At 39.7% G+C, this 15,458-nt stretch overlaps 1 protein-coding gene across 1 annotated transcript in view; it reads right to left on the bottom strand.

Annotated features, from left to right (window-relative positions):
- syndig1 (synapse differentiation inducing 1) overlaps positions 1–15,458 on the bottom strand; it is a 61,868-nt gene that overhangs the window by 24,229 nt on the left and 22,181 nt on the right. The window contains exons 2-3 of the mRNA XM_079843028.1: positions 12,577–13,198; positions 1,384–1,521 (exon numbers count right to left, since the gene is read on the bottom strand). Of these exons, the coding sequence (XP_079699154.1) occupies positions 1,384–1,521; positions 12,577–13,116 (678 nt within the window). The 5' untranslated portion in view covers positions 13,117–13,198. The remainder of the gene's footprint in view (positions 1–1,383; positions 1,522–12,576; positions 13,199–15,458) is intronic.

Below are 15,458 nucleotides of genomic sequence, written 5' to 3'. Positions count from 1 at the left end.
TGTTGGAATAATGACACAGACATTGCCTGGCTACCTAACCCATCTCATCTGACAGTGTTTGTCCCAGGCACTTTTTACTTCAACTGCGCCTGACAGAAGAATGTATTTTTCTGAGATGATTCTTACACTTTACAACAAATCAATAGCTTTTATAAAACATTCCAGCTGCTGGAGAGGACAGCGTCGTTATTTCTGATGCGGCAGACAAACTTTGTGCGCATGTCACAAAATGATTCCAATTGAAAGCGTCAGCACATGTAAACACCAGATCGGTTTAGATAACGTCTCATGTAAACAGTCCACTGAATCTTTCAATCGGAATGATTTTAATCGCAATGACAAAAAAGTGCATGTAAACGTGGCTATTGTCTGGGGCCTCTAGACAACCCAGGACAATTGTTTGCATAAAGTTTAAGGTAAAAATAACTGCTATTAATTTGCGACGAACATTACTAGTATCTTAAAGGGTTAGTTCACCCAAAAATGAAAATTCTGTCATTAATTACTTACCCTCATGTCGTTCGACACCCGTAAGACCTCCGTTCATCTTCAGAACACAAATGAAGATATTTTAGTTGAAATCTGATGGCTCTGAAAGGCCTCCATTGGCACAATGGCACGGTTCACTCTCAAGACCCTTAAAAGGTACTAAAGACGTCGTTACAAAGTCCATCTGACTACAGTGGTTCTAAAATAACTTTATGAATCGGCGAGAATAGTTTTTGTGCGCAAAAAATCCCTAAATAACGACTTATATAGTGATGCCGATTTCAAAACAAGACATCATGAAGCTTCAAAGCGTTATGAATCAGTGAGTCGATTCAGCAGTTTGGATCGCCAAATTTCAGCAGTTTGACACGCGATTCGAATCATGATTCGACTCACTGATTCATAACGCTTCAAAGCTTCATGAGGCCATGTTTTGAAATCTTCATCACTATATAAGTCGTTATTTAGGGTTTTTTTGCGCACAAAAACTATTCTCGCCGATTCATAAAGTTAATGTAGAACCACTGTAGTGAGATGGACTTTGTAACGACGTCTTTAGTACCTTTTAAGGGTCTTGAGAGTAAACCGTGCATTGTGCCAATGGAGGCCTTTCAGAGCCATCAGATTTCAACTAAAATATCTTAATTTGTGTTCCGAAGATGAACGGAGGTCTGTTTCACCTGAACACCGGTAACACCGGCAACACTGAATATCGCAGCAAGCCTATTAGATTGTTAAAATAGGGCCCTAAATCTTTATCGTTATCATTACAATTGTCCTTGGTGTGAATGGGCCCTAACTAATAGCCTCTTGTGGCTTATTGCATTATTATAAAACAGAACATTTGGACTCTAAATTATGGTGAAAAATAGTTAGTTGTTGAGAGCTTCTCACCTCGTGAGACAGGTAGAAAGCTGCGATTCCCAGGGGCCAGAAACAGCAGAGCATGGAGAAAACACTGAGGCCCAGGTGGTCCCTCGGAGGCATCAGGAGGAAATTGTCTTCACTCTCTGAGTCACTTGAGTACTCACTCTGCAGAAAACACACAAAACACTGAATGAATCAGATGACAGAAAGGCTTTTCATCGAACTCTCTCTATTTCACATCTCTGTCCTTTTCAGAGGAAAAGAAGACAAAAAAGTGGAGTAATAATGCTAACAAGGCTGTAGGAGGTCTAAGATAGTCATTCTTAAAGGGAGGGGGCAAGGGCCCACTAACAATATAGCAACACATTTTGCATAAAGAGGACTTTTGTAGCATAAAGTTAAAATTGACCCTACTACTTGCCTAATGCACTTGGTCTTTTTGTACACTGTTCAACGGTAGGCTATATCTGGGCTAAAGGCACCACGGGGGGAAAGGCGCCTCTGTTTTTATTCTCCTCTAAACCACTAGATGGCACAAAAACTTGCCTCAGCACTTTCTTATGCTGTGTTCACACCAAACACAAAAAGAGCGTCAGGAGCGAGTGATTTCAATGTTAAGTCAATGGAAAGGCACGTTGACGGGCGTCTGAAGGTCCTGCAGCGTGATGGACTCGCGATTCCGCCTCATTTGCGTGTTCAGTTCACGCGAATGGCGCGAATTTGACCCAAATTGAGCGTCTAGTGCGAGTGGTGCTTTTTGTGCATTCACAAGTTTGAAGCGAATTCGCATCTGACGCCCGAGTTCAAATGTTTTAACTTTGCCGTCAATTTGCGCCGTGTTAACCAATCAGGAGCCTGCTTGCTGCTGTCACGTGGTAAAGTGACGTGATGAGAAACCCTGCATAATTAAAAAATACTACTGTTATTGTGTCACAAAATGTAGTTTTAAGACTTTTTCAGGTGAGAATGTAGTTGTTTAAAGCTCAAATCTGTGGTTTATTTATAAAGAGAGCGCCTATTTAAAAAAAATAATCTTGCGTTTTCGGAGTTGTGAGATCCAGGCGATCACCGGGCGCTCAGCACTCATTAACCCTTTCCTCGGCCAGTCCTTCTGACGTTTGCCGCTGGCTCGGATGCCTCTGTAGTGGTTAAACATGAGATAGAATTCGTCTTGTGTGGATCTAACGGGTGATCTTTGGTGTCATGAATCTATCATTTGTTGTCTGCCAAATCGTTTTGGCTGAGGGCAAAGAGAAGTTTCACAACTTTATTTTTTTAGGATATTTAAATACATCCAATGAAGATAATGTAGGAGTTGCCTGGACCACATTTGTGGGGCTATTAATGTTTAATCTTTTTTTTTATGAAAATGAAAAGAGGCAGAGGTGTTTTATATACAGAGGTGACATATTTCTCCTGGAGCGCCTTGAACACGCGTCTATTTCGCTTCAAACGCTCGATTTATACACGCGTCCAATTCACTGTGGATTCAAAAGAATCCGTAAATGGATTCAAAATATTCAAACTAGACACGGTAGACGCGATTTTGATGCTATATTCGCATTTGGTGTGAACGCAGCATAAAACATCCGCTTTTCAAGATGCTCGTGGAAATGTGTCTGATCCTTGACACGATCATAGGCAGCAGCGCAAAGCATTGAAAAAGGCACAATAATTAACATGATAATAAACATTTGCTGACTTTTCCATTTGTTGACATGACATGGTTAGATTCAGATGGTAAATATCATATATTAAGTTGGGAGATAATCACCATATTTCTATTGAAACAATCATAATTTAAAATATGATATTAATCATATCATATATTGAAATATAATTTATTGTCACTACTGTAAATCTGTATTAAATTATTATGGGATCTTCTTCAATGCTTTCAGAATCGTTACTTTTTTAAATCATTTTGTTTCTGTATTTTTAAAATATATTTTTATATTAACATAATTTAAATGACAGTATATTTATTGAACAAAAATGAATTATTTTATTTATCAAAATAAACAGAAAATAGAACAAACTTAGCAAAAATGATTGTTTTGACATTGGTGCCGAAACCCAGGAGGAAGGAGGGACATGCAGTCGGACAGCCCTCACTGCTGAGGGGGATCGCGGTGCTGAGGAGGTCGGGCAGCGCGGAAGAATGAAGACCGCGAGTGGCTGCCTGAGGCGGTGGTGCTGGAGTGAGTGAAGAACCGGTGGGACGGAGAGCTTGCTGCCGTGCTCCTGGGTCGAGGTGGGGTGGCAGCCGTCCGATAGGGAGCGGAGGAGTCATCGGCGTTTGCCGTGGGCCGGCGCCTGCTGCCGTCCGCCATGATGGGGAGGAGCAGGGAGAGCGCGGGACTCGCTGCTGGCTGCCCTCAGCTGGAGGAGCCATTGCCGGCCACCAGGGGGCAGAAGAGGATCGAGCCATCCACCAAGGAGCATCCAGTACCATCGCATGGCACCACGAGGAAGAGCATCTCGGCTGGATGAGGACCCGGCCTGCGAGGGACGATGGAGGTATGTGACAAGCAGGGCGGGCGAGAGCCGTGGGAGAGCGGCGCGAGGCCGGTGCGTGATTGCAGATGAGCTCCAGCTGCGCGTCACACCAGTCTTGGATCTCTCATGGAGGAGCTCGGAAGCATAAAAGGAGGAGCAACGACAGTGAAGGACAAGAGAGGACCAAGCCTGGACTTTATGTTGTGTTTTGTTTACGTTTTATTATGTGTGTGCAGCAGTTGTCCATGAGGAGGCTGCCGTTTTTACTTTCATTTTGTTTATTTATTAATTAAAGTCTTTTGAACGTTCGCAGGTTACCGCCTCCTTCTTCCCTGAACAAAGAACCGTATTACAATATTATTTTCAATAAAAAAAAACTGCATTTGGATCCAGCTCTCCTTTGTTTTTGAGTTCACCTAGCATTACACCTACAAACAAGCACAGCAAACCTGGAACTTAAATCACAATTTTTAATAAATACCAATTACAGTACTATACATGATGTGATGTTTTCCCAAGAGGCCTACCTAAAATAAGTCAATCTATGCATGACTTTTTGAAAAGGCAACCGGCAAAAAAAAATTCACATATAGGCCAAACAAAACATTTAAATGACTATATTACAGTACTGTGGAAAAGTAAAAATTCAATATAATAATTAGCTATTTCTATTTAATTTTGGCATGAAATGGGACCTTTTTTATAAGGGTATATAGAGATATTCATCCTATTCATTCTGACGCACAAAAAGGGTTATAATTTTTAACACAATGCATGTTCCTTAAACCCTGTGAATAATCAGAAGGGCATTTATACCATAATATCCATTTATTCATTCAGGGACAATGCATGCTATATTATAATAGCATTAGCTAAAAGCTACATTTTAACTGTAGTCCCTAATTTGAGGCAGTGTGCAGAAATAACATGACAAATGGAATTTAATATTCATTTGACTGCATCACCTGGGTACACCATATTTCTAATTATGCAAATACATCTAATGAACAGTTGCCAGGTTCCAGTCCAGCCTCATCGACAAACTTCAATACACATCTTGCAAGATCTCATTTGCTCAAATTGGCTTTAGCTGTGAAGTGGCAAGTTGCTCTGATAACCTGGCACATCTTATTCCAAACAGCGTGTCGTATGAAGCAACGTGTGCGAGGACGTAATGGTGCGACAGATTGAGAAGTGTGTCTGCATAATAGGAATGTCAAGTGTTCCATTAATTTGATTCCAAATTGAATTTCAAAAAGGCCAGAGCATATTCTAAAGGCTGCGATTATGAAAGGAGGCGTGATAGAGTTCTCTCTGCAGGTAAGAAAGATGCACTCGTGAAAGCAAAAAGGGAAAGTGTTAGATGAGTCATCGGAGTGGCTGTGCCTGCTGTCCTGTGTTGTATGATGTGATGTTTTTTTCAGGACAATGCAATCAGATTTTCATTCCCCACGTTTCATAGACTGATTAATCTCTCCATAAATTACATTTTTGATTAGCCGATTATGGAATACCCAAAAGAGATTGTGTCTGTAGAGGGTTATGCCGTTTACTCAGCTAGAATTGAACCATCACAATATGCTGCAAGCAGAAGTCACACGCAGTGAATTTTTTCCCCTAAAAATTCATATTTACAAAAAATCTGGTTTGAGTAAAATTTTCCATTAAAACATAAACGGTATAGGCCACACTACAGACATAACCACTTTAAAGTTCACACAAAAACCTGTACGCTGTTATTTTTCTATGGAAGACAAAAGGCACATTTTTTATCTTCAAACAGCTCTTTTCTATACAAATGACAATTTAAATTTTAATTAAAATTCTGGCAGATACAGATAATTATTTTCATGTTATGATAAATGGCCTTTATTAAAGAGGACCCATGCCTTTTTACAAAGTCTTGATTTTGTTTTTGGGGTTTACTAGAATAGGTTTTCATGCTTGAATGTTAAAAACACACATTCTTTTTCACATATTTTACATTATTGCAGTACCTCTCTTAAGCCGCGTTTTCCAGCGAAATTACCAATTTAAAAAATTTGTCCCAGGAACTTTTTTACCAGAAACTGGTTGTCTGCGTTTCCATCGCAGTCTAAAGTACCGTGAAGATTAGGCAAATTAGCCCGTTGACGTTTGTCTGGCTATCACCAGACCTAGCTGAATCTTTTAAGATTGAACATTAGTCTGGGGAGTCTGTATCTTCTACTGCACAAGAGGCGTGATCAACGGGCATAGTTCAAATGACTCACTATTCCCTACGTTAGTCCACTAATATAGTTCACTTGAAGGAGTGAATGAAAACGGGTAAGTGAAGTCGGACAGCCGTTGAGTGTACATCAGTTGCACACTCGTTATTGACCGCAATGTGGGATTGAATGAGTGCACTCAATAACGTCCACTATAATTTCGGACACCACTACAAATGGCTGTCCCTTCAAATACTTAAAATAGTGCACTATTTGAGGGTATAGGGGCGATTTCAGATTCAGCCATGGAGAGGTACTCTGCATCAATGCCTTATGACAAAGCATCTAAACGGTACAAAGAAATAACGGAGGCACTGCACCTTAATTTTAAGAGATAATTGTTAAGTGTTCATTGTGATTTTAGACTTATGTTTACATTTTAATTATTTGAGTGTTTTCTGTGGTTTTGTTGACATTTCTGCCTTTATAACTGAGGGGATTATAATCAGAGGAAGGTTAAGTTTAAAATAAAAAATTTTAAATGTAATATATATTTTCTCCTGCTCCTTATTTTAAATAGGTCATAAAAAAAAGATCAATAATTATCGATATCGACCGATATGAAACGCTTATATCGTGATACAGTTTTCAGCCATATCCCCCAGCCCTAGTTCTGGAAGCACTGACTCCAGCTACATTCCACTCTTTGTGAATCTCCCCCACATATTTGAATGGGTTTTGTTTCACAATCCTCTCCAGGGTGTGGTTATCCCTATTGCTTGTACACTTTTTTTCTACCTCATCTTTTCCTTCCCTTCGCCTCTCTATCAATGAGCTTGGACACCGAGCTCTGTGAACAGCCAGCCTCTTTTGCAACGACCTTTTGTGTCTTGCCTTCCTTGTGCAAGGTGTCAATGGTCGTCTTTTGGACAACTGTCAAGTCAGCAGTCCTCCCCATGATTCTGTAGCCTACAGAACTATACTGAGAGACCATTTAAAAGGCCTTTGCAGGTGTTTTGAGTTAATTAGCTGATTAGAGTGTGGCACCAGGTGTGTTCAAAATTGAACCTTTTCACAATATAAAAATTTTCTGAGATACTGAATTTGGGATTTTCCTTAGTTGTCAGTTATAATCATCAAAATTAAAAGAAATAAACATTTGAAATATATCAGTCTGTGTGTAATGAATGCATATAATATTCAAGTTTCACTTTTTGAATGGAATTAGTGAAATAAATCAACTTTTTGATGATATTCTAATTATATGACCAGCACCTGTATGTGTGTGAAAATGTGAAACCAGACTTCATTCAATTCAAACACCTCAATTGAAAGTATTACATGTCTGAATCGTGTCCTATCGCATGTATAGTCCGCTATGTGCCTTTCACCATGTAGAAATTAGTCAATATGTGAACAGCTGACCGATTTGAGACGCAGCCGTCTATTTATAGTGTAGGGGGCGTGACGCATCAGATTTTAGAGAACATTTAATTGGACAGAAGATGTGATGAGAAGATGAAGTCTGCGATGTCGTCAACGGAAGTCAGAGACTGTGAGTTTTGAATGCTTATATCTCCTAAATACGAATTTTGTCATTGTTTTGGAGCGGCACCAGCTTATTCATAACCTTAAGGCTAACATTGTCATACTAAAGGGGGCCTTTAAGAAAAATTTTACCACTAGACCATTAAAGCACACAAGCACTTTGTGCAAATCCATGTATTTATTCACTGATGTGAAGAATCTCGGGACTAACAATATTGTATTAGGCTATAGCAGATGCAAGGATGAAACCATCACATTAAACTTGACTTCTGTGTCGATAAGTTAAACTTAATTATGTACTATTGGAATTGATTTCTGGACATTGTAATGTTATTTTTTCTGCAATTGTTATTGTACATATCATGTTTTACCCCCCACTCCTGTTCCACCCACTTTTTAAAAGTCACGCCACTGTTTTTACGTGAAACCCAACAGTTATGGTGTTACACAGTGGTCAAAAAGGATTTAAACTGTGAATTTTGAATTGTAAACTCAAGAAAAAAGGTCAAAAAAGTAGGTAATTCGGCCGGGGATTTTTACATGAGTGGTGGGAGAAAAACACTGACATTCTGGATTCGGACGGCAATAAAATCCCAGCCCCTGTAAATGTTGAAAATACCTTACGTTCCTATGAGAAACTTTGAAAAGGACTTTGCAGAGCTTTTTCATGCTCAAACAGCATTACACATCGACATAAAAAAACACAGAATTTTCATTTTTAATCTGATGACTGCATGATCAGATCAGTCTTTTTTGGAGGTCACGTAATTGACAACAAAGTGAACTTGATGAGAGACAGTCCACGACACATCTGCACGTTTGGCTGTGCTCTCAGTGCCCACTTGTGCAGGGCTCTGTGAAGCTGCACATCGGCCTCAGAACAGGTGGCGCAAACAGGCGGGCAGCAGCAGGAAACTGGCAGTCCAGACCAGCTCTCTTTACGCTCTCTACACCCTTCTGATCAGCCACTCTCTCTCCCAGTCATCTGGCAAGAGCTCCAGACACATGCTCTCGCAAAGATCAGCAGCACCATATGACAGGATGGTGTTAAATTAGGGGCAAAAACAGAGCTCACATCTTCCTTATAGCATTGGACAAAAGTATGGTTCACATGGTTAAGGATTACAAACAAAACATTTGTGTGATGCATAAATTATTTGAAAAGACTGAAAATCCAGTTTAGCAAACAGTTGGCTCTGTTCCAAAACCTAGTGAGCTGCCTACGCAGGCAGTATTGTAAACCCTGGTTTAAGTGTAAGTGTGCGTATGTAAAAAAAAAAGTGACGTACACGATTATGTAATCACAGCACTTCTGGCGCATTGGCCCCCCTTAAGGCTTTGTACGGTTGCAAAAGTCAAAGTTGGAGCTTCAATTCATCTTACCTATCATTAAAAAAGCCTATTCATCATCTCCCTTGTACGATATGATTATCATGATACTTAAGCCAATATATGATATTACAATTTAACAATTTTTGCAACATGCTAAGTAACATAATTGTGATATTTTCACTTTTTTCAACTGCAAATATCCCCAAGGAAGACTTTGTCCACATATATTTGTAAAACTGTGAAAACTGGAAGAATTATAAGAGAAAACAATGGAAATTAACATCTGAACTCACTCTTGTGCATTTAGCGTCCCCATCCGAGACGACATCACACTGAGTTGATCACCCAAGTATTGCCTTAATTTACATTTCTTTCCTTCACTGCCTCTTCCCCCATCTCTCTATAATTCACCCAGAACACAAATGAAGATATTTTAGTTGAAATCCGATGGCTCAGAAAGGCCTCCATTGGCACAATGTATTTTACACTCTCAAGACGTCGTTACAAAGTCCTTCTCACCACAGTGGTTCTACAATAATGTTATGAAGCGACGAGAATAGTTTTTGTTTGCAAAAAAAACCTAAATAACGACTTATATAGTGATGACCGATTTCAAAACACTGCATCATAAAGCTTCGAAGCGTTATGAATCAGTGAGTCGAATCATGATTCGGATCGCGTGTCAAACCACCAAACTGCTGAAATCACGTGACTTTGGCGATCCAAACCGCTGAATCGACTCACTGATTACTAACGCTTCGAAGCTTCATGAGGCCGTGTTTTGAAATCGTCATCACTATATAAGTCGTTATTTAGTTTTTTTTTGCGCACAAAATATTCTCGTCGATTCATAAAGTTATTGTAGAACCACTGTAGTGAGATGGACTTTGTAACGACGTCTTTAGTGCCTTTTATGGGTCTTGAGAGTGTAAAGTGCATTGTGCCAATGGAGGCCTTTCTAAGTCATCGGATTTAACCTAAAATATCTTCATTTGTGTTCCGAAGATGAACGGAGGTCTTACGGGTGTCGAACGACATGAGGGTAAGTAATTGATTACAGAATTTTCATTTTTGGGTGAACTAACCCTTTAAGAGTTTAGAGATATTTTGCTTATTGTGGTGGGTGTGTCCTCTGCCAATTGGTCTTTCCAGCATATTACCTCCTGTCCTCAACAAGGTGTAAATTACAGGACTACAGGACTTGATTAATGCAAATTTCCATTGTGAACTCAGGTTTACATTTGAAAGGAGTTTCTGTCATAGTCTGAGTATTTAAGAGATGTTGCAGAAGGGTTAGGGCGCTTTCCTTAACACAGGTCAGCCCTTAACGTGTCTTCTAGACATCTGACAATGTTGAGCATTTGATGTTATGTACTGATTATCTTTGAACTGATTATGTAATTGGGATGATACATTTACCTGACTAATAACAAATTGTCACATTTGATTTATTCGGACTTACTCTGAAATTATTGACTTTAGTGCATTATGATGTATCCTTTGTTACCGCAAATCTGCGACCAGGATTAAGTGCATACTAGATCTCGGATTATATGGAGCATAGTGCACATCTGACGAGATTCTAGATTTTTGACTAACTGCTCAACTTTAAATTGTTATGCAGTCGCATTCACTATAGGGGGCCAGATAAAATAATATTGAGATAATTGAGATAATAGGCGGAAGTACCGCCCCCGTGTTTACATAGCACTCGTGTGAAGACTAATACAAACGTCCTTTAGCAAAAACACTAAATTTTCAACTTCAAAATCGTCCAATATCGTTGTTTTACCTTTTTTTTTGCTAAAGGGCGTTTGTATTAGTCTTCGCACGAGCACTTTGTACACACAGGGCGGTACTTCCACCTAGGGCTGTGCAATTAATCGAATTTCGATTTCGATTTCGATTTTGCCTCCCAACGATCACCAAAATAGTACAATCGAGAAAAAACGATTATTTTGCCTTGCGTTCTGAATGAAACGCGCATGCGCTCATCCGCCCCTCCCGAAGACACAAATCTCTCTCAGGTCGTGAGTCTCGTGGGCATATCATCCGCTGGAATTTAAAAACTCTGCGCGAGTAAAGATGGCAGAAGGAGGGCAGTTACAGCAGCGTTTGGTGAGCAAAAAAGGCAAAACCAACTCCGTTGTCTGGGAACAGTTTGGCTTCGAGGAATCAGACGACGAGCAGAAACATGCGACGTGCAAGATTTGCTACATGGTAGTGGCTGCAACGCAAGGAAACACCACGAATTTGTTTAACCACTTGAAAATTAAACACAGAGTGACCTATGACAATCTAATAAAGAAACAAACTGACGAGAGCAGGGGTGCCGTAAACGTCCTTTTTCCCCTCATATTTTTCAAATAATTCTCTCTTTGTAAACTTTGTTTAATGCATGCTAGTGCTGCCGTATGTTTGAATATGACCAGTCGTTTTCACCGTCGTCACCCGGGTTTAGTGCCAGAAGACGCGAATGAGAAGCCGCGCGCGCTGTGAGGAAATGTGTCTCTACACTCATCCGAGAGCGCGCACACGTCTCTCAGCGCGCAAATACTGAGTTCTCTTTCAAGTCTTGCTCTTGAACGGACAAACTCACACAAAACGTATGTCAACATGTCCATCTTGATGAGTATCCTGGCAGACATAGTCTGAATATGCCTTAAGTGAACTTTATACAGTCGATAAAGACGACGCATATCCGATCCGGATTGAATAGCTTTTGTAAGTTTAATAGGATTCATCTTTAATTTATGCACTCAAATATGCAATGTTATTTTACATTTGAGACATTTCTGTACCTGAAAACTAAGGTTAGACGTACCTGAAAAGCATATCTAGCCGAACCATATTGTTGATCTTATTTATTTGTGATTATCATTTTTACATGAATACTTTTATACTTTGATTTGAATATATGTTATATTATTTATTTTAATAGTTCAAAAAGTACAACAAATGTTACAATTTCAATTGAATTGTTGAAAGGTGTATTTTTAATAAATACAACACATTCCCAAAGTCATGTGAAATAATCGTGTTACATAATCGTGATTTCAATATTGACCAAAATAATCGTGATTATGATTTTTTCCATAATCGAGCAGCCCTACTTCCACCTAGGTCTGGCGTGACCTTTCCAACGTGATCCTTAGCACCTCGCAGAGCTGCGCAAGATGAACAATTTAGGTTAAAAAGTATATTCATTTTTATTTTGGGGGGAAAAGGCAGATGGTTTCGCTAGATAAGACCCCATTCCTCGTCTGGGATCACGCAGAGCCTCTGAAGCGCTTTGACACTGCATTGATTTGGACCTTCAACATTTTGGTTGCAATTGAAAAACATTATATGATGAAAAATCCTGGAATGTTTTCTTCCGAAAACGTAATTTATTTTCGACTGAAGAAAGAAAGACATGAACATCTTGGATGAGATGGGGGTGAGTAAATTATCAGGAAATTTTCATTTTGGGGTGAACTAATCCTTTAAAAGGCGATTTCTGTAAAAGAAAATATCTCCCTTTGCTTTGAGCGTTGTAACTTTGCGGATGTTGTTTATGCTCAAACAGCAACATTACACACTAAGTAAAGTTTAAAAAGTGAAATCATAATCAACCACCCCTTTAAAAGTGTAAAAGTATGCAATCTCTCACCTCGAGTTCTTGAAACTCATCATCATCGTCATCTACATCATAGGAGAGTGTCTGGATCTTGGCGTCTTCCATAGAGAGGTCCAGAAACCTGCTGTCAGTGAACAGAATTCCATCTTTTGTGACCGCTGAGCCAGACGAGGCAGGGGTCATTTCCTCAATGAAGGTGGTCTCGCAGCAGTCCCCTCCCTCTCCCCATGCTCTCAACACACTCTCGGGGTAGAGAATGAGGTTGGGCCTGTAGTAAGGGTCTATAGCCTGGGGAAGGGCACTGGGGTTGAGCAACTGTGGGGGTCCTCTACCATCCGGTGTCCCATTTTTGTCCTTGGACACCACATGGCCCTGGTACTGTGGGGCAGAATAGACCGACACTAGTCCTTCCTTAGTTTCCACCATTAAGTTGTGGGTATTGATCAAACCATTACGTTTGCAACATTCATGTCCCAAGTCAGCACTCCCTGCTAATGGGTTCTTCTCTTGAGTAAGATGGTCTTTCTCATCTGCCACTTCTGTTTCTGGTCGTGTTCGGAGCCCTTTCTCCATGCTGGTCTGTTGCTGTGGAGCAAGGCTTGCCTCATGAATGGCTTTGTGGAGGCATGAGTTTCAAGAGTCACTCCCCTTCTTCCTGCAAGAATCCACATCACCAATGGTTATAAAACTGTGATGGAAGAATTTGATGTCATCAACAAATGTCAGAGTTTAATGCAACAATGAAAGAAACATATTTGTGAATGGATGTATCTCACAAAGTCATGTTTCACCCCAAAAAAAGAGAAAGAAAATTGTAATTATGTTTTGCGCATGGTAAATTTAGTCTATTTCTTTCATGACAACTCTCTGAAGATTTTTAGCATGGTAATGGTTATGACAGTGTTAATGTATTAGGTCTTAGATCTGTTACTCTGTTGCTGCTACTGTTGATTATTGCTTCTGTACAGGCAGGGACAGTACAAGGACTTGCTACTGCCAATACAAATACAGATACGCTGCTGTGAGTATAGACATACTGCTGCTGCACATATAGCACAAAATAGTATATATAAAATTACCCCTGATCTATACAGGTGGAGCTGGGGAAGGTGGAGGGTTTCAGAGGAACTCTGACAAGGCTCGAAATTTATTTTTGTCACAAATCATTGTTGTGGGGCGACCTTTTTCAAAAGATGCACCAGTCAAACGGCCATAAATCAGAAACGGCCAGTTTGTGCTTTAAGCACACGATCAGCAACCGGACATTTTTGGGTTTAATTTCGGCTGATCTCTATTCCAGATTTGCACACAAACTGCATTGCAATAATTTCACAAAATGTAATTTGTGTGAAAATATTACACTAGGCTATTACTGACGTTGTCAGCCATGAAAGGCGCCATCCAGCTTCTCGGGAGCAGCTGGGGTTAGGTGTCTTGCTCATGGACACCTCAACACTTGGTCAGGTGGAACCGGGGATTGAACCACCAACCTTCTGGTTTGTAGACAACTGAGCCACTGCCGCCCCTATTAAAGAGACAGCTCGCACAATGGATCCAAGTAAAGTCATTTAGAAATGTGTCGGCTGCAGCAAGGTATACGCAAAAATTTTATTTGTCTTTTCATCCTGAAATGTCAACCGGTTGCATTAAGGACCCATCAGCCTGTGCCATCTACATTTTAATGACAGAACTTGGTATCTATACAGGACAAATAATTTAGCATCATGTACATCCCCAATTCTCATAATCACATTTAAAATTCTGTACCATAAAAAACTATTTCTAAGGACTGTCAATTTTGCTTTTTTTAAATGGAAGTACACCAACAACAATCTAATGAGAATCCTCACTGACAATTACTGGCATTAAAGTAAAGAAAGAAAACTCCACATTCATGATTGTAATGAGAATCTGGGTGAAAATGTGCTTGAATCTTATTAAAGTTTTGTTTTATAATAATTATGTTTTTTTAATGATCCTAAAATCAGGCTTAATTTCATTTATGCCATTTGAATCTCACAAAAAAAAACAAAAAATTATAGAAAAAAAAAACTGTAATAACTCGAACTTGAATTAAATCTAATATTTAAAACCAAACAGAATTTAATCTTTTTATAATTAATTTTCCAGATGAATACAGACCACGCATGAGCATGATGGTAGACACATTTCTGATGTCCTCAGACTGTCAGAGATTAGTATAGTCTTCAATACCATCTTTCTTTATTTTTTTCCTCTGAACTTTCAAAAAGACCCTTGTATTGTTGTTTCTCAATGATGTGAATGTTGGTTGCTCTTATACAATGCATGTTTAGGCCATCAATTTGCAGCTGGATTTGCTCTGCACCACCGCATTATCTAAAACCCTACAGCCAGGTTTCAGAATACACAAACTTTCTTTTCTGCTAAGTTCAGCAGTGTACCGAATAAAAGCGGTGTCCATTGCTGAAGGCACCTAATGGGTGCACAGCATCCTAATCTGATTGGGTCTGCCATGAGCACAGAAAAATCCATCACACCATCAGCAGTGTCCAGTAAGCATTTAGATGCTTCGGTGGTCCTGTAAATTGTAGGAACTCTAATACCTGATCTCAGCACTTTGGCCCTCAGATTTCACTCTGTTTACAGTGTTTTAGATGCGCTAAAGAGCACTGGATAACCTCCAAGGAAACATATATCAGTTTAACAGGGCTAGTGTGAAAACATCAATAACACATTACAGACTCCAGGAATAAAACATTAAACACTAGTGATAGACCGATATATCGGCCAGGCCATTTAATCGTACAACATTTTGCTGTTTTCAGACAGAAGAGTTTTTTCTCCTCAGATTTGTCAATTGATAATAAACATTTTCTGTTTCTGTTTTCCATGTCCCTGTGGCAAGCAGCGAGGCCGAGGGACCATGAGAACGG

Source organism: Gobio gobio, assembly GCF_949357685.1.
Source record: "Gobio gobio genome assembly, chromosome: 18".
NCBI classification, from domain to species: domain Eukaryota; kingdom Metazoa; phylum Chordata; class Actinopteri; order Cypriniformes; family Gobionidae; genus Gobio; species Gobio gobio.
This window is presented reverse-complemented; position numbering and strand designations above follow the sequence as displayed.